The sequence below is a fragment of the Bos grunniens genome, chromosome 20 (assembly GCF_055505025.1).
Source record: "Bos grunniens cultivar Pamir isolate PY7600 chromosome 20, Bosgru_T2T1.0, whole genome shotgun sequence".
NCBI classification, from domain to species: Eukaryota; Metazoa; Chordata; class Mammalia; order Artiodactyla; family Bovidae; genus Bos; species Bos grunniens.
In genome coordinates this window covers 54,005,324-54,026,150 of record NC_141184.1, presented here as the reverse complement: position 1 = coordinate 54,026,150, position 20,827 = coordinate 54,005,324, and the positions used below count along the sequence as shown (strand labels likewise).

The window sequence follows — 20,827 nt, the reverse complement described above, 5'->3', positions numbered from 1 at the left end:
AGTTTATTGTGATCCACACAGTCAAAGGATTCGGCATAGTCAACAAAGCAGCAGTAGATGTTTTCCTGGAATTCTCTTGCTTTTTCGATGATCCAGCAGATGTTGGCAATTTGATCTCTGCCTTTTCTAAAACCAGCTTGAACATCTGGAAGTTCATGGTACAAATACTGTTGAAGCTTGGCTTGGAGAATTTTGATCATTACTTTGCTAGCATGTGAGATGACTGCAAGTGTACAGTAGTTGGAGCATTCTTTGGCATTGCCTTTCTTTGGCATTGGAATGAAAAATGACCTTTTCCAGTCCTGTGGGCCACTGCTGAGTTTTCCAAATTTACTGGCATATTGAGTACAGCACTTTCACAGCATCACCTTTTAGGATGTGAAAAAGCTCAATTGGAATTCCATCACCTCCACTAACTTTGTTCATAGTGATGCTTCCTAAGGCCCACTTGACTTCACATTCCAGGACATCTGGCTCTAGGTGAGTGATCACACCATCGTGATTATCTGGGTCGTGAAGATCTTTTTTGTACACTTCTTCTGTGTATTATGTGTCAGTGTTACTGGGCCAATATTCACAACTCGTCAAATACCATCTGACCTCAGTAGGACCTGGTTCTATAGGAAATGACCAGACCAGCTCCTCCACCACTCACCACCCTTCTCCTTTTTAAGGGAGAAAAGGAAAGCCAGAAAAAAATAGAAAGAAAAGGGCACAATGACAAATTATCTTAGTTTGATATGAAAGGGCAGTCAATAGTGAGGAGAAGGAATGTGAAGCGTGGGAACCTGCAAGAACATTTGACATGTGCTCTGCATTGGCTGCTTAACTGAACTGTCTTCATCAACAGTGGCATGGTTCGTTCAACAGCCATGCTTCCAAGTCTATACAAATTGAGTGCTGAAAATACTCTGTAGGTCTTCAGGATGCCTCTCTCCCAAGCTTCCCACTGGGCCCACTTTCTCAACATAGACAAAAGCCTTTTGGAATGAGAATGAAAGTGTTGTGTATTATCTAAACTATCTTATCTTAGGCTTCAAAAATCTGCATTATGCCATTTTACATAGAAGGAAACTGAGGTTCTATCTAAGATAAGGAACCTGTCCAGGACTACACAATTAATAAATACAAGGATCAGAATCCATACTTAAAGAGCATCTGGCTCCAAGAACCCTTTTCTTTATATTCTAGTTGTAGGCTCTAAAAATGGAAACAATCCTGATTGTAGACAGAAATCATCTCAATTTGCCCCTTTGAAAAAGCATGCCTTGTTAAATGTGGTGAAAATTTTACATTGAATTTTTATTGAACTTTTGAATATATATTACAAATTAATATGGATCATGACTTATATGAAATATATTACATCTAACCTCAAAATTTTCTGAAACACATCCTACATTATATAACCTCACTTCTGTTGTCTTACCTGGGCTCCTTTCTGTTTTTTACTTCCTCATTCTAACTAAGCTCCGACATGGCAGTGCCTACCACAGGAAACTATAAAAAGGAGGTTCACGTTAATCTGCCTGCTGTACTGGTAAGGCACTGTCCTACCAGTCCACCACATTTACCGACAAGTGCGTCCCTGAGCCACTGGTACAACAACCTTCCTTCCACTTACCGTGGAGAACCAATTTAGGACAAGAGATAATCAGAAGCCCTATCAAAAATAATCAATGGCTTTGATTATAGAATACTGATGATGGGTAAACACTTCAGCACTATAGCTGTGTAAAAACCCTAAGGAAATGAATTTATGGTATTGTATTCTGTCATACTGGAACTGCAATTTTACTTATAAAAACAAGTTTTTAATACACTGACTTTTCTATAGAGTTCAGAAAGAGTCTGTGATGTGTACTGAGTTTCTGGAAGAACAGAATGTTTCATTTTTCTCTAATTCATTCTATTACCGAATTACAGTTTGATGTATTGGTCTTGACAAGTGCTTCATGCTGATTGTATTGTGCATGATAGTATAATCACTTCCCATGCATTTCCCACTGGCTGGCTGATTAATGCAATAGATTACCTGTAGCACTGATGGCAAGGGGAAATCATTGCCCTTCTATACCCTAAACTGTGTTTATATTTCAGTGTGCATGCGTGTGTGTTCCTCAGTACACGGGTGCCCGGGAAGATTCCTCTGTATATGGGCAGGAAGGCAAGAAAAACCAGAAGGGCAGGAAAGGAAACCTGAGGGCACAGTGAAGATCAATGCCTTTCAGTCACTGTTTTCAGTACATCAGAAATGCTTACCTCTTACTGCTTCCAAATAGATGCCTAGCATTACATTTAATTATTCATTTGCTTTTTATTCACAAATATTGACTGAGCACTAACTCTAGGTATATTTTTCTTCTCACTTTTACTGGGTAACAAAAAAAAAGGAATCATTTTCAGTGTTCTATTACTAGACAAGAAGGAAAAACGTAGCATGAGATTATTAAATGGATGCTAATACAAGGATTTACAAGGATGGCCATGAAATTAGTTTAAATGGCCCAAAATAAAAATAGCAACTGATCTTGGACTACTAATATTAAATATAGATGGTAGTTTAATAGCTTCAAAACAAACAAAATATCTCTCAGATTATTTGGTCTATACAGGATCCTAACGTTTAGCAAAGAGCATTTTCTGTGTATGATCAACATGTATGGTTAATAGGTGGCTGGATATAGTAATCTCATCTTTAAATGTGTGCGTATTGGGAGCAGAGTAGGGAAGAAATGAAGTAAGACTTCTGTGCTCTTGGCATCATTTTGAAAGCATTCCTTGTAACAGAATTTTCTCTCAGTTTCAAGCTTATATTTGATTTAGGTGTCCTATTTACAACCCCCTCAGCCCTTGCTCTCCAAAAAGGAAGACTGCAGCTTCCTAAGCCTAAGTCATTTCAAGACTGTTTTTCATTGAAGTCTGATTCCTAATTTATGAATGATTCTCACACTCTCCTCCAGGTTTGCTGAAGCAAATTCTGAAATTTACTAAGTTATCCAAAATGGGGCTGGGGAGCACAACACGAGGACAACAAGGTCTAGCTGGTCATAGCTCTAAAACCACAGATATGTGGATTTCCATAGCAAAGGTTATCTTTGCTCACAGAGTTGAGTGAGTTAGCCACAATTTGCACAACCACTACTATCACTACTACTGGATATTCGTCTCTAGATCAGAGCCTGAGGAAATACCCTAAGATTTCAAGCAACTAAATGTCAGACGGCACCTGTACTTTAGAGTCCTATCTTTATTTCAACTTGGAATTTTTAACTTAAGCACTAAAAACAATGTTACAAAATTATCAGACAAGCTTACAGCAGCCTCACAAAAATTCACCTACTGCAAATCATTGGCCAGTCTGCCTTCCACCTAAATTATATAAGGGGAAGTTAATGGCAAACCATTCAACACCACAATAATCCAAGTCTATGCCCCAACCACTAATGTTGAACAAGCTTAAGTTGAACGATTCTATGAATACCTACAAGACCTCCTAGAACTAACACCCAAAAAAGATGTCCTTTTCATCACAGGGGACTGGAATGCAAAAGTAGGAAGTCAAGAGATATCTGGAGTAACAGGCAAGTTTGGCCTTGGAGTACAAAATGAAGCAGGGCAAAGGCTAATGAGTTTTGCCAAGAGAAAGCACTGGTCATAACAAACACCCTCCTCCAACAACACAAGAGACAGCTCAACACATGGACATCACCAGATGGTCAATACCGAGAGATCACACTGATTATATTCTTTGCAGCCGAAGATGAAGAAGATCTATACAGTCAGCAAAAACAAAACCAGGAGCTGACTGTGGCTCAGACCATGAACTCCTTATTGCCAAGTTCAGACTTAAATTGAAGAAAGGAGGCAAATCCACTAGACCATTCAGGTATGACCTAAGTCAAATCCCTTATGATTGTACAGTGGAAGTAACAAACAGATTCAAGGGATAAGATTTGATAGAGTGTCTGAAGAACTATGGACAGAGGTTCTAACGCTGCACAGAAGGTGGTGATCAAAACCATCAAGAAGAAGAAATGCAAAAAGGCAAAATGGTTGTCTGAGGAGGCCTTACAAACAGTTGAGAAAAGAAGAGAAGCAAAAGGCAAAGGAGAAAAGGAAAGATATATTCACCTGAATGCAGAGTTCCAAAGAATAGCAAGGAGAGATAAGAAAGCCTTCCTAAGTGAACAATGCAAAGAAATCAGTTCAGTGCAGTCACTCAGTCTTGTCCGCCTCTTTGTGACCCCATGAACCACAGCACACCAGGCCTCCCTGTCCATTACCAACACCCAGAGTTCACCCAAACTCATGTCCATTGAGTCGGTGATGCCATCCAACCATCTTATCCTCTGTCGTCCCCTTCTCCTCCTGCCTTCAATCTTTCCCAGCATCAGGGTCTTTTCAAATGAGTCAGCACTTCGCAACCGGTGGCCAAAGTATTGGAGTTTCAGCTTCAACATCAGTCCTTCCGATGAACACCCAGGAGTAATCTCCTTTAGGATGGACTAGTCGGATCTCCTTGCAGTCCAAGGGACTCTCAAGTCTTCTCCAACACCATAGTTCAAAAGCATCAATTCTTTGGTGCTCAGCTTTCTTTACAGTCCAACTCTCACATCCATATATGACTACTGGAAAAACCATAGCCTTAACTAGATGGACCTCTGTTGACAAAGTAATGTCTCTGCTTTTGAATATGCCATCTAGGTTGGTCATAACTTTCCTTCCAAGGAGTAAGCATCTTTTAATCTCAAAGAAATTACTGCAAAGAAATAGAGGAAAACAATAGAATGGGAAAGACTAGGGATCTCTTCAAGAAAATTAGAGATACCAAGGGAATATTTCATGTTAAAGATGGGCACAATAAAGGACAGAAATGGTATGGACCTAACAGAAGGAGAAGATATTAAGAAGAGGTGGCAAGAGTACACAGAATTATATAAAACAGATCTTCATGACTCAGATAACCACGATGGTATAATCACTCACCTAGAACCAGAGGTGCTGGAGTGTGACGTCAAGTGGGCCTCAGGAAGCATCACTACAAACAAAACCAGTGGAGGTGATGGAATTCCAGTTGAGCTATTTCAAATCCTGAAAGATGATGCTGTGAAAGTGCTGCACTCATTATGCCAGCAAATTTGGTAAACTCAACAGTGGCCTCAAGACTGCAAAAGGCCAGTTTTCATTCCAATCCCAAAGAAAGGCAATGCCAATGAATGTTCAAATTACCATACAATTGCACTCGTTTCACATGCCAGCAAGATTATGCTCAAAATCCTTCAAGCTAGGCTTCAGCAGTCCACGAACCAAGAACTTTCAGATGTACAAGCTGGATTTAGAAAAGGCAGAGGAATGAGAGATCAAATTGTCAACATTTGCTGGATCACAGAAAAAGTAAGGGAAACCCTCAAAAAATCTACTTCTGCTTCACTGACTACACTAAAGCCTTTGACTTTGTGGATCACAACAAACTGTGGAATATTCTTAATGAGATGGGAATACCAGACCACATTACTTGCCGCCTGAGAAACCTGCATGCAAGACAAGAAGCAACAGTTAGAACCAGACATAGAACAAATGACTGGTTCAAAATTGTGAAAGGAGTACGGCAAGGATGTATATTATCACCCTCCTTACTTAACTTATATGCAGAGTACCTCATGCAAAATGCCGGTCTGGATGAATCACAAGCTGGAATCAAGATTTCCGGGAGACATATCAACAACCTCAGATATGCAGATGATACCACTTTAATGGCAGAAAGTGAAGAGGAACTAAAGAGCCTCTTGATGAACTTAAAACTGTTGGCTTAAAACAGCTTAAAAAATTTCACTTAAATCTCAATATTCAAAAAATCATGGCATCTGGTCCCATCACTTCATGGCAAATAAATGGGGAAACAATGGAAACAGTGCAAGATTTTATTTTCTTGGGCTCCAAAATAAGAGGATGGTGAGTGCAACCATGAAATTAAAAGACACTCGCCTTTTGGAAGAAAACCTATGACAAACCTAGATAGCGTGTTAAAAAGCAGAGACAACATTTTGCAAGCAAAGGTCCGTCTAGTCAAAGCTATGGTTCTTTACAGGAGTCATGTACAAATGTGAGAGTTGGACCATAAAGAAGGCTGAGTTCTGAGAACTGACACTTTCCAACTATGGTGCTGAAGACTCTTGAGAGTCCCTTGGACAGCAAGGAGATCAAACCAGTCAATCCTAAAGGAACTTAACCCTGAATATTCATTGGAAGGACTGATGCTGAAGCTGAAGCTCCAATACTTTGGCCACCTGATGTGAACAGCCAAGTCACTGGAAAAGACCCTGACGCTGGCAAAGAGGGCAACAGAGGACGAGATGGTTGGGTGGCATCATTGGCTCAATGGACATGAGTTTGAGCAAATTCAGGGAGACAGTGAAGGACAGAGAAGCCTGGCGTGCTGCAGTTCATGGGGTCGCAAAGAGTCAGACATGACTTAGTGACCGAACAACAAAATTGATATAAATAAGTCATTCTTAGGTACACATCTAAAATGAGTGGCTATTTAAAAACCTATTGAAGATAATCACTAACAAGCATGTATTTTAAATCTTAGAATCCTCTGTTCTGGAGTAATCTTAGTGGAAAGGCTAGCGTATGGAGAGGTGAAAGTAACTGTATGGGGATTGAGAAGGACCTGCCTTCTCCCATCACACTCTTCTCCCTCCCATCTCACCCTGGGGGCTCTGTGAGGCAATGTATGAAACATCTTTCTAAGGGACCACCTTTCCCTGGGTTCTCCCCAATCCCATTAGGCCATCTAAGTTTAAATGAACTATGAAAAGATTTGCAAAGCACCTTGCGAGGTGCCAGCAGACACAGAAAACAGCCCAAGTGTCGGATTCAGTCTTCCCTTGGCTTCCACTTCTTTCATTCTAGCTCCTGGCAGCATTGACTTCCCGTGAAGCCCCTGAGCATCACAGATGTCTTAATATAAGGCTCCTCAGACCTCATTAATTTTTGTATGCTGCCACTTCATGGTAAGAAATGTTGAAAGGAACTGATCCCCAGCCTGTTTCTCTTGGTTTTCACTCCCTCACTCCTCCTGTGTTCTATCGGATGGTACTCTCTAGAGATCCACATTCTAGCAAAGAGACTCCCCCAGTCAGATTTCCCTTTTGCGGCAGTTTCCTGAGGACAAACACAATACTAACTTTTAGGGAGTGACAAAACTAAGGAGAGAATTTTTCTGAAATTGTTGCTCTGACGTTCCTATTAGCCATGAATGAGAGAAAAAAATCTACTATCAATGGACTCCTGTTATAAACGGAAAGACAGCCTAAACGAATGTAACTGGAACTTATTCTTGGTCCCAACAATGCTACTAGCACACTACATGTACAACACAGAACACTAAAAGGTAAACAGAGGCAGACTTCAGTTTCTTGGGCTCCAAATTCACTGTAGACAGTGACTGCAGCCATGAAATTAAAAGATGCCTTGCCTCCTGGAAGAAAAGCTAGGACAAACACAGACAGCATATTAAAAAGCACAGATATTTTGCCAACAAAGGTCTGTCTAGTCAAAGCTATGGTTTTTCCAGTAGTCATGTACGAGAGAGCTGAACCATGAAGAAGGCTGAGTGCCAGAGAACTGATGCTTTCTAATTGTGATGCTGGAGAAAACTCTTGACAGTTCCTTGGACAGTAAGGAGATCAAACCAGTCAATCTTACAGGAAACTAACCCTGAATATTCATTGGAAGGACTACTGCTAAAGCTGAAGTTCCAATACTTTGGCCATCTGATGCGAAAAGCCAACTCACTGGAAGAGACCCCAGTGCTGGGAAAGATTAAGGGCAGGAGAAGAAGGGGGCGACAGAGGATGAGATAGTTGGGTGGCATCATCGACTCAGTGAACTTGAGTTTGAGCAAACTCTGGGAAACAGTGAAGGACAGGGGAGCCTGGTGTGCTGCAGTCCATGGGTTCACAAACAGACAAGACTGGGGACTGAACAACAAAAGCGTACTACACCTAACTCTGAATAAAAGCTCTGCAGTCTATATTTAGAAGAGTTTTACAAAAATACACAAGGGGGTGATCCCTAACAGTTGTTAAAATCATCCAACTGTACACCTAAATAATTTAGACAATGAATATCATTAATAGTCTCTAACTGGTTAAATAGAATCAAGTCATCTGTAAAGATCTCTTTTAATGCCGAGAATCTACTACTTTCTATTAGTATACACTTTTACATTTTTCTCTCTATTTGTACTCTTTCTCATACAGGGTACTGAATGGATAATTAAGCCCTAGCAGCTGCCATCAAGAGAAGGATGGTTGATAGTATTACACAGGAGCTACTTATCAGAGATTTGCCCACTGTATAGAAATATGCATTCTCTTTTTGGGTTAACTTCTGACCCAAACTAGAAATTACTCTGCCTACTTAAAGCAGAAAATAAACCCCTTTTCCTGTCCCCACAGCAGAAGAGAACCCAGAGGCCTCTGACCCGAAAACACAGAGGTCTCAGTTTTAAGGGACAGAAAGCAGGAGAACCACACAACGGAGAAAGAAACCAGGCCCCAGTAATGAGGACTCAGTAGCAGACAGACGTTCTGAGAACAGTGCTGGAGGGAAGCAAAGCCTCCTGAGCAATACAATGGACAAAGCCTCTGTATTTAGAGGGAGCTCTGAATAATGAGGGGAAAAACAGAGGCTGAGACAGGAGCACAAACCCCATTTCAGAGCAGGACAGCCCAGCCCATGGGCAGAAGGGTCTGCAGAGCCTGTGGACCACATGAGGTAAGGACAGGCCAAGACAGAGACAGTGACCTAAGGGTTTTCACCGGCTCCATAACAAGAGGGACTGGAAAAGAAGAGCAAAGGTTCCATTTATTCCATCTGCAGTAAGCAGTTTCTGTATGATTGCTGTTGTTGTTGTTCAGTCACTAAGTCATATTCAACTCCTTGCAACCCCATGGACTGCAGAACGCCAGGCCTCCCTGTCGATATGCTTATTATATACTACAGTTCTTAATCAATAGCATATATTTGGCTATTCTGCATTAATGGGTTGTTTTTTTTTTTTTTCAGAGGTTGAACTTAGAGAGCCTCTGAGAACACAGGTGGGTAACTAGACTAGGTAAGATCTGCTAACAACTGCAAACAGGACTGTGGGGCCATGGGTGGGCAGACCAGGCCAGGTAGCTTTCAAAGTGTTTGCTGCCACCGAGGTAAGCTTCACTTTGCCCCTATTCTCCTCTAAGCAGAAAGACTGCCAGGCAGAGAGGAATATTGGTCTTTTAAAATAAGCTGAGGATGGTGTGTAGTTTAGGGTTTAAGTCTTTGAAGTCACTGACACCTAGGATCAAATTCCTGTTCTGCTGTTGTGACGTTAGGCAAGTTATCTGATCTTCTTATAGTTCAGTTTTCTTGGCTATAAAATTGGGGCTAATAACTGTCCCTGGGTTTCCCCAGTAGCTCAGCTGGTAAAGAATCCGCCTGCAATGCAGGAGACTCTGGTTCAATTACTGAGTCAGGAAGATCTGCTAGAGAAGGGATAGGTTACCCACTCCAGTATTCTTGGGCTTCCCTGGTGGCTCAGCTGGTAAAGAACCTGCCCGCAATGCAGGAGACCTGGTTTCGATCCCTGGGTCAGGAAGATCCCTGGAGGACGGAATGGCCACCCACTCCAGTATTCTGGCCTGGAAAACTGCATGGACTGTATAGTCCATGGGGTCACAGAGAGTGACTTTCATTTCCAGTAACTGTTCCTACCTCACAGGGTTGTTTTAAGAATTAAATAAAATAATGTATGCATTATGCGCTTAGCATAGAGCCCGATAAATAAGTGCTGACATCTGTGTTGAGTGTAGTAGCTGGACCACAATGGGGAGAAAAGCAAAAACTTGGATCCTGTAATGTCTACTCTCTCCTCCTCCTCCCCACCCCTTGAATTTAAGCAACAATGAAGATCAACAAGGCTGGACTGAAAATCTTAAAAGACAGCATTTTGGATAATGAGATCCTCCACTGAGTTCTCCTTGTGTTTGCTCATGTTATTCCTTTTTTCTGTAGTACTCTCATTGAAAATTAAAGTGTTAGTCGCTCAGTCGTGCCCGACTCAGCAATCCCATGTACTGTAGCCCACCAGGCTTCTCTGTCCATGGGATTGCAAGAATAATGGGAGTTGGTTGCCATGTGGGTTGCCGTGCCCTCCTCCAGGGGATCTTCCAAACCCAGGGATCAAACCTGGGTCTCCTGCATTGCAGACAGATTCTTTACCATCTGTGCCACCAGGGAAGCATTGCTTCTTTCCTATAACTCTCCTTCATGAACATCCTGTAAAACCATGCTAAGTTCAGTCTATTTATTTACTAATATGTGAATAAATTACTCTATAAAAAGTGCTCTACAGTTCATTCAAGCCTATTCTAATTTCTCATGTCTCCCGGTGGTTGCATCTCTGCTGCTGCTGCTGCTAAGTCACTTCAGTTGTGTCCAACTCTGTGTGACCCCATAGACGGCAGCCCACCAGGCTCCACCATCCCTGGGATTCTCCAGGCAAGAACACTGGAGTGGGTTGCCATTTCCTTCTCCAATGCATGAAAGTGAAAAGTGAAAGTGAAGTCGCTCAGTCGTGTCCGACTCTTAGCAATCCCATGGGCTGCAGCCCACCAGGCTCCTCTGCCCATGGGATTTTCCAGGCAAGAGTACTGGAGTGGGCTGCCATTGCCTTCTCCGGTTGCATCTCTACTCCCTCTATACTCCCAGTACCATCATCAGCAGTAAAATCAAATACTTAATACATCTATTCTTTCTGATCAGGAAACACAAAAGACTCTGAAAAGAAGGGTTAACAGGAAGGCATTGAAATGGTGTTAAGTGGTAAAATTATATTCTCCTGTGCCCAGGAAGACAAGCTGGCAGGTGATGAGCAATCCCTGATATGTGGTTCATTAGGATTACACACTACACTTACAGCTACATGGAAGTTTCCAAGGCTGTACTGACATCTTTTTGCTGCACAGGGACTCTGGGAATTGCTGTTTTCTCCACGGCACTAGCAAAAGCATATCAACTTATATGATGGCAAGCTATACTGGAATGCTTTCCAGTTTTCAATGAGAACCCGTTACTCCTCAGCCTGTTTACTAGCCACTGCTTTCCTGGTGGCTCAGCTGATAAAGAATCCGCCTGCAATGCCGGAGACCTGGGTTCGATCCCTGGGTTGGGAAGAACCCCCAGAGAAGGGAAAGGCTACCCACTCCAGTATTCTGGCCTGGAGAATTCCATGAACTGTACAGTCCCATGGGATTGCAAAGAATCGGACACAACTCAGAGATTTTCACTTTCTTTCGATCAACTTTAAAATGTAGAAAGCCTGAGTCTGCCTTTACCATAAAAACTAAGTATGGAGCTCAAAACAGTGGGGGAATTACTAAGACTTTTGCTTCTGGAGACATAAGATAGCATAAAATTTCTCCACAATTACCTTCAAAGCTAAACCTTTAGAATCTTACTTCTGGTTCTGCACAAGGCCCTCCAGTTACTTAGAGCACTGTTTTGAATATGTGACTAAAGCATAAGTTTTTTTCTGTATTCAAGAATAATGTGGGTAGGTGCAGAAGAGGCTGATAGAAGTGACTATTTATATCTGGGATGATAGCTTGAACAGGGTTCTAGGTCCATGGAGTAGGTGCATGTGTGTATGCTAAGCTGCTTCAGTCATGTTTGACTCTTTGCGACCCTATGGACCGTAGGCCACCAGGCTTCTCTGTCCATGTGGTTCTCCAGGCAAGAATACTGGAGTGGGTTGCCATGCCCTCCTCCAAGGGATCTTCCTGACCCAGGGATCAAAGCCACATCTCTTACATCTCCTGCAATGGCAGGTGGGTTCTTTACCACTAGCTTCACCTGGGAAGCCCCATGGAGTAGGCAATATTTAGTATTTTGCAATATATGTAGTCCCAATGGTTGGGCTAAGTTCTCTACTACTCAATGTAGATTTACTCTGATTTCAAAGTCCACTGAATCTTTATACCCACTCAATCTATCCAGCACCCTACCAAGGAATATTATTATAACCACTGCTCAATAACAGTATGGGGCTTCACAGGTGGCACAGTAGTAAAGAATCTGCCTGCCAATGCAGGAGATACAAGAAATGTGGGTTTGATCCCTGGGTTGGGAAAATCCCCTGGAGTAGGAAATGGCAAGCCACTTCAGAATTCTTGCCTGGAGAATTCCATGGACAGAGAGGAGCTTGGTAGGCTATAGTCCTTGGGGTAGCAAAGAATCGAGCACAACTGAGCAACCGAGCACACACAAACACAATAACAGTATACAAGGAAATGCAAACTAAAAAATCTAACTATGGCTATTTCTACCCACACACAGTTAGGTGTCTCTATCAAAAGCTTTGAAGAAAACTCAGAGATACCACCTTGTTCTTGTGAACCACATGAGCAAACTCAGAGCAGTAAGACCCTTGTGATGGCAGCCCAGCCTCTCCCAAAGAAACAAGGCTACATGCCAGAGAGCAAAACAGATGACTCAGCCCAGAGGAAAAGTGTTTAAAATCTGGAGGAAAAGTATTACATACAACATATTATGAAAATGAAAATTTAAGGATTTTTCCCTGTGATAAAACTGTAATTAAATCTTATTTAACTATTTCCTCTAATGACGTCCAGTTTAATTAAGTTTTAATAGACTGGCAGCCATAACCTATAGTTTTATGAAGCAAAGTAAACTTGCGGCCTAAGAAGACATTTAAGGCAAGAGACCCATCAACACAGACAAGAGGTTACAATATATTCCCTCATCCCTAAAGACCTCCACAATAATTAAGTGTGCTAAACAGTCAGCCATTAGGGCTAACAGTAGGTGTGCTCACCACCAATCCGCACTGGGCTGTTCCTTGAAAGCCAAGGGTTATTTCTGTGATCTGCTTTCCAGAAAATGTGCCTGGAGTAAAGAACACAACTGAAAAGGTATGTGTTCTATAGCTCTACGAGGCATGTGTCATATCTATCAAACATGCAGCTCCTCCCGCTGCACTGGGCTTTCTGTCTCAAAATTTTAATATATACATGTTCTCACAGCTGATCATGATACAACACTCATCTTGAGAAGACTGTCAGATGTGTAAGAAAACATCAAGTAGAGAAAAGTAAAATTAATATAGGAAAAACTGATTCACGGGATCTTAATAGTATGCATCTGAATCTATTTCATACTACATTATGAAAATCACAGCATAAATCAAAAAAATTAACTCAGACCAAATGAATATCATAGGCATTTATTTTAGACAAGAACTGAGCATAATCATCCCTTTGTTAGCCAGAGAATGGGGCAAAGAAATTGGGCCTATTGATACCTCAAATAAGATTGCATGCATTTATTTGAATGAAAGAAAGAACTAAATGAATAGGTTATTTTTTAAAACTAACTTTGAAACATCAGCACTTGCATTTTAATAAATCACATATACTCAAAAAAACTGTAAATCTTGGGGAGGGGGGTATCTGATCCTATGAAAGAAAAATAAAATTCTGTAATCTGGCTGACAATCTGATGCCTCTGAATCTCTCTGCCAAGAAGCAGTTACTTGGCTGAGATACTCTTACTTGTACACTTTCATCAGATTAAGGCTTTCATGCCAGGAATTTTTTTCCTCCTGGTGTATTGGCCATTGCCAGAAATGGACCCATCGAATCCACCGGTGCTAAGGAGTTAAGCATCTGAGATTTAATTTAACAGTTTCAGCTTTATTAAGCTGTCACAGAGCGGCCCTACTTTGATAACAGTAGCTGCTCCAATTATGGCTTGGTTTAGGGTTGACAAGTATAATGATTCATTCGTGGCACATGAGAAGCAATAAAAGGTTGTTTTGCATTACAGCTTTAAAAATGTGGGCACTTTTTTCATTTAATTTGTCACTTAGCTTTTGCTAAGAGGACATTTAAATTGCAGTAAAAGGCAAATGGGGCTTTTAGTTTAAATGTAATCCCCATATTTAAATGATCTGTAATGGTGCAGTGTTGGAGTGGGAACACTATTGTCTCACAGTGGGTCCTGATGGTGACATGTGACATTTGTATTCAGGTCCTGTATTATCCATGTGGCTAAAGGGCTTCCAATTTCATTTCACAGCCAGAAGCCTGCAGAAAACACCAATTAACTTGCAGATCCCATTTGCCGACAAAACTCAGCCTCTTCTCAATGTCTGGCATCTGGCAGTGCTCAGCATTTAATTCCAAAGCAGAGCCTTGAAGCAATGTGAGCCCTGTGCAGGGGCACAAAGTCAAATTCCCCCATTTTCTTAAGAAGCAAAATCCTTTTCTTTTGTAGTCCAGAAGCAACTTTTACTTAATTTTTTTGGTGAATGAATATTAAGATTTGAGAGCTACTGTTAGGCCCACGTGAGATTCTTCACAGAACTTAGACTTCATTAAAATGGCAAGTGACCTCTGCTCACCATCACAGTATGCAGGAGAATTTATAGCAGTCTAGTAATGACTGGATGGCAGGAAGGGGGGCATGATTTGTGAAAAAAGAAAACACAGGCCAAGAATATGTATTCTTCATCCTGGGCTGAAATCAAAGAACTTGGATAAAGCCTGGTCCATAATTAGAAATGTAGTCCATCAGAGAGTATAATAAGAATCAGCTAGTGAAAACTTCTGCCTAATGAGAATTAATACTTTTGATTGGGAGTTGAAGTACATAATTTTCAAGGCCAACTTGCAAAAGTGAAATACAACTAATGGATTAAATGTAAACACTGAAAATCTTATTTAACTGTATCACTTGTACTTTTTTTTGGTAACCAAAATATTTAGTTGATATTTTCTAATTAGTTATTTGTAATTTTAAGCTTCTTTAAGTACCAAAGCTCTTTAAATTTTATTCATCTGATATCAATCCAATAATTTTTCCTGAAATGATTCCCTTCATTATAGTTTTTTTTAAAATGTTAATCCTTTTTACTGCCATAAACCAACTAGTCAATTCAACACTTACTGTAGAGTTACAAAACTGAGGAGTCTTTACTTACAAACCACTCAGTATTCTATAAAAATTTTTGTTTAAACCACACATTACACTTGTGTTCTCCAACTACCACACTGAGCTCCCAAACATTTCCTGCCAGGACACCAAAAGGATCTACTACAGTTACAGACTGATTTAAATTCTGATTGAGGGGAAGGCCACTAACACTACTTCCGGTGACCCAAGGAAAGTACTAAGATTAAATTATTATAAGACACTTAATAAAAAATACTTTGGGAAAAGGTCAACAAGTATCTTAACGTTGGGGAATAGCAGACACATGTTAAAAAACAAACAGGAGCTGTCATCCACAAACCAGTTCCTGAACACACACCCTATTAATGGGAAAAAGGAAACTTTGATGTCCAACTGTTTACCATCTTGCTGTATAACCTTAAAGGGTCACACTATGTCATTTTGTGGAAGTTTCCTAACCTCCTCAGACTTTAGTTTCCTTATCTGTAAGCAGTTCATCTCAAAGGTCCCTTCCAAACATTATAACTGGTATCTTCACAGACAAGTCTTTCTTGGTCGGGGCATGGGATCAATAGCATGATGTGGTCCATCAATAGCGAAGAGGAAGACAGAAGGTGAAGGTATGAAGACTTCTACTATTCAACTTCACTGAAACTAGAAAGTGAAAGTGAAAGTGCTTAGTCATGTCTGACTCTTTGAGACTCCATGGACTATACAGTTCATGGAATTCTCCAGGCCAGAACACTGGAATGAGTAGTCTTTCCCTTCTCTAGGGAAAGTTCCCAACCCAGAGATCAAACCCAAGTCTCCCGCATTGCAGGCGGATTCTTTACCAGTTGAGCCACAAGGGAAGCCAAACCTTCTAATAAATATCCAGAACATAAAATTAAAACAGGCACTGACAAAATATTTGCCAAAAATTCCATTTGTCACATACAGATTTCTTAATAGACAACAAATTCATTATTAATTTCTCTAGCAATGAGTATTGAGTAACAAGAGTCATCTCTGCAAATTTCTCAGTAAACACAAGTAGTGGATTTCTCATTTTTTTCAACCACCTGCTGTATTTACATCTTTACCACCATGGATTTGGAAAGCAATAAAAATTATAGAGTTTGCTGTGACTTTTCCATTCTGACAATCAGTAGTTCATCTAAGTTGAGAATAATTTTTAAAAATGACGACTCAAGTTACTTTCAATAACTTTAATGTAGGTAAAAGGGGAAAATGGCCAAATTCCAGCTGAAGTGATTACAATATTAGTCTGGAAATGAATAATCAATGCTATTGTACCGAATACCTATCTGGAAATACACATTCCCCACCCCCACAAATACTTAAAAGCAGAGTCTGTGCTTACTTTCCTCGACATCAGACAATTCCCCCAAACGCTGCCAAGACTGATTCCTGCAAATGTTTCATTCTCCCTGTCCTAGCCAGGGTACACTGGCGGCAAGTTCATGTAAGAGCAGCTCTCTCTTCTGCAATATTCTGACCATGCTTTTTCCACTTTCTATCCCAGGCTTCAGCCACACACAACTCACTGGGAATCCATCAGAAGATTCACACTTACCCAGCTCATCCCAGAGCTGCCTGTACTTGTCAGTCATTGCAGTGCCTTGTTGCCTCCAAAGTGACAGACGAGGGTCAGCCATGAACTGCTCTGTTATCAAAGTCAACATTCGGGCCCCATTTGAGTCCCTCATCTTCAACATCTCCCGCACCTAGTGGGGGGAAAAAATACCTTCAGAAAAATGTTAAAAAATGAACAGTAATACAGAGACGGTACACCTTACTTCTTTGGGGAGGGAAGTTAGGGCGGTGGTGGTGGTGGATTCTTTTAACACCATCCTTTTTAAGCAAACAGAAGTTGTTAAAAATAAGCCTTTGTCCTCAATGGCAATTTAATCAAAGAATGACCATTAATTGTTTTAAAATTGTATTTTTGAATCCACAAAAGAACAAATAAATTGCCTAACTTCCTAACTCCCCCCTAAAAATGTTTCTGCCAGACTGCAAAGCAACACCAAAACAAACAAGACAAATCATTCGGTACCTTCTTAACTCCCTGACCGACTGCACTACCACCAGAGTAATGGAGTCTAAAGAAGTGTACCAAAAACTTTTTAGAGATCTTCTAAACTGATCTAATGATGTTTATAGTAATAGCATCTATCCTTCATTTTTTTAAAAACTTTATTCACATACATACAATTCACCAATTTAAACTGTACAATTCAGTGGTTTTTAGTATATTCAAGCACAAGCTGTACAAGTCCTTCGTTTTTGAGGTAAATTAGTAATTACACTAGATTCTTTCTCACCAAGGGTTTCAACATAAAGAGCAACACATACTTCTATTCATTCAGATGGGACTGTTTTTGCAATGGTAAGAGGAAATGTTCAGGGCTGTGTAAGTTCAAGAACTTTTTTGCTCCAAATAAGCAATCCTTATAGCAGAATCATAAGTGACTTCATAAATTAACTCTGCTTCTCTGTTTTGGAACATCAAGCTCTGTCCATTATTCTTCTGTTAATAGTTCCCAGATAAATGAGAAAGCAAAGAAGGAAATATAAGGCTAAGTTGCTCTACAGGAAATCCTAATGAATCCATCCATTCCTAAAGCGTGAAATGTTATATGTTCAACAAGAGCAATCTAAGCTGAACGCCAGTTCTCTGAATAGGAAATTAGTAGACCAAGGTCATAAGTAGTAGTTGAGAGGGGAAGAGTCCTTTTATTCAAAATTCTTTCTATGTGAAAGCCAAATGGAGGAGGAAATAGTAGATCTTTAATAAAGCAGCCTAAAGCTCTAGGTCAATATATTCTGCCTCAGGCCTGTACCCTGAGAAGTAATGGAACCACCTCTCCACAGGCTTCAGAATTTGAGTCTTGTAGAGAACTCAAATGTACTTCTACATTGAATCACAAGAGTGTGCTTCCAGGAGGGCTGTTTCAATAATCTTAAGAAGTACTAAAAAACAGAAAGAAATGGAGTTGCCATTTGTTGGACATCTCGCTAAAGAGTTTTACATTTATACTTCTCCTTTCAATCTTCACAACATCCATAATAAGTAGGGCAGATTATAACACTGATTTTACAAATTATAAAGCCATGCCTCAGAAGTGAAGTAACTTGTCCAAAGGACAAGAGGAACAACTGGAATCAGAATCCAGATCTGTCTTAACTCTGGAAATTATGCCATTTTTAAAATTAGATGTTGCTGTTACTTCATGTAACATATATAATGTGTACACCATATATACATAGATAAAAATAGCAATTGCAGGCCCATCTAATTCCTCTTTTACATTGCTTCCACTAGGCCACAGTGTACTTTCTACTGATATGAGAATCTAAGAAATACTTACTGTGTGTCTAAATACACCAAACCTTTAATATTACCTCTTCACGTTATAGATTTAATTTAGTATTTATTTCCCTGATGAATTTCTAACCTACTACTCAGTTAGCAACAGCAATGAAAATAAATGCTTTACTACTAAGCATATAAACCCAGAACTATTAACCAACACTCAAGTACATCTATATAGCCTAAAGGTAATTAATTTCAGACTGTTGACTCTGACGCATTATAAGAGTTTGAAGTGCTATGAATTACCAAAGATTCATTAAGTCATGTGAAATAATTTTAGAGTTAGACGTATTCTTGAAAGTGAAAAATGAAAGTCGCTCAGTCATGTCTGACTCTTTGCCATCCTGTGGACTGTAGCCCACCAGCCTCCTCTGTCCATGGGATTCTCCAGGCAAGAGTACTGGAGTGAATAGCCACTTCCTTCTCTAGGGGATCTTCCTGACCCAGGAATTAAACTGGGTCTCTTGAATTGCAGGCAGATTCTTTACTGTTTGAGCCACTACTATAATTCTTGAAAAACTGGCAATCTATATATGGTATATGAGATAAAAGTTTTTTTAAAGGCTGCACTGCATGGCATGCGGGATCTTAGCTTCCTGACCAGGGATGGAACCTGTGCTCATCAAAGTGGGAGCTCGGAGTCTTAACCACTGGACTGCCAGGAAAATCCCGGGCTAAATCTTTATTCAAAGGGTTTTCATTAATCACAATACACTAGTTTTTGGCCATAAGCAGTAACAGTTTACTTTAATTCTTCTGATAAATGGCAATCCACTCCAGTATTCTTGCCTACGAAATCCTATTGGACAGAGGAGCCTGGTGGGCTATAGTCCATGGAATTGCAAAGAGTCAGACATGACTGAGTGACTAAACTTACCCACAAAAGGTTTTAATTACTATGAATATGAGAGAAATTGTTTAACAAAAGTATCAATGAACATAGTTATCTGTTCCTTTAAAACCAATCTGAATTCATTATCTATAATGATGGCTGCACCCCCAATGAAAAGACATTGCCTTAACATTATTTAAAAAGCATTTTATCCAGTATTTAGAAATGTGTTCATGGTACTAAAGTTCTGTGTAAAGCAACAGACACAGCTTCTGTTCACAATGAACTTATACTGAAGATAACTTTGTCTCTTAGGTGATCAAATGTTTGTGATGAAAATTAACATTTACCAACACCCAACAACTGTTAAGACACAATTATCATATAACATCATAATCACAACAACTAGAAGGGATATGCTATTATTTACCTAAATTTATACATGAGGAAACTGACTTAAATAACTTGCAAAGATATACACACTCAAGATTTTAGAACTGAAATTTAAACCCAGGTTTCTATTTCTCCAAAGTTAACGTTCTTGAAACTAATTTTAAAATATTAACATTAAACTAATTATACAAAGCATATCTTAAGGACTATATTCAAATTTATGCTCTACTTGGGAAAATTAACCAGAAAAGTTTTTTAAAAACTGAAAAAAAATGGCATTTCAATTAATATCAAGCTATTTTTAGTATTGAACAGTTTTTCAAAATTGTATAAGAACTAAAAAAAGACAAAAATGGCCCATATCTTACCTAAAGACATCTAAGTAAATTAATGCTTACATTACAACACAGAAGTCTCTAATGGTTGATTATAACTTTATTTTTTTTCCCTTGGGCCATGCCACTCAGCTGACAGGATCTTAGTCACCCATGACCAGGGACTGAACTGGAGCCCCAGCAATAAACATGTGGAGTCCTAACCACTGGACTGCCAGGTAATTCCCATTTAAAAAAAAAAAAAAAATTTACAAAGAAGCCTTTATCTTTTTCTATACATGGTTGTATATACTTTCTATAAATGTATATATTTAGAATGTTTCTTTAAAAATAAAAAGTCATACCTTTGCAAAGAGCAAATTAAGCTGCTTCCCTGATCCGTGGTACCCGCCCTGGGAAAGGAACAGTTTAACCTGTTCTTGAACCTGCTCTTCATCTAAGTGCCAGCAGTTTTCATCATCTATACTAGCACCTGCTGTTGGATCAGGAGCACCTAGAAATAGAAAGAAAAAATAACACATATGCTAGATAAAAACTCTGTGCTAACAGGACTCTGACAATAAACTTGAAAAGAATTAAGATTCTATACTTTTTGCCTAAATACTTTTTAATCCAATCTCAATATACATACATATGTATGACCGAAAATAAGTGTGAAATTATTCTTTTATATGCAGAACTTTGCTGCTCTGTGCTAAGCTGAAAGGTAATGACTTAAGAGCTGAGACGTTTCCTTTTTTTAACATCAGAGACTGTACATGAGGAGATGAATTTACAGGTTCTCTAAAAAACAAAAAAATTCACAAAAAAGTCTCATTGTGAATATACTGTGTTTATAAAACTCTGCTGTGTAGACTTATTAGTAAA

General features: G+C 39.7%; 1 protein-coding gene across 4 annotated transcripts in view; it reads right to left on the bottom strand.

Annotated features, from left to right (window-relative positions):
* ZSWIM6 (zinc finger SWIM-type containing 6) overlaps window positions 1-20,827 on the bottom strand; it is a 211,923-nt gene that overhangs the window by 45,685 nt on the left and 145,411 nt on the right. For all 4 annotated transcript variants that reach the window (XM_086361862.1, XM_086361865.1, XM_086361864.1 and 1 more), the window contains exons 3-4: window positions 20,305-20,453; window positions 16,598-16,748 (exon numbers count right to left, since the gene is read on the bottom strand). In XM_086361862.1, coding sequence (XP_086217988.1) covers window positions 16,598-16,748; window positions 20,305-20,453 — 300 coding nt within the window. The remainder of the gene's footprint in view (window positions 1-16,597; window positions 16,749-20,304; window positions 20,454-20,827) is intronic.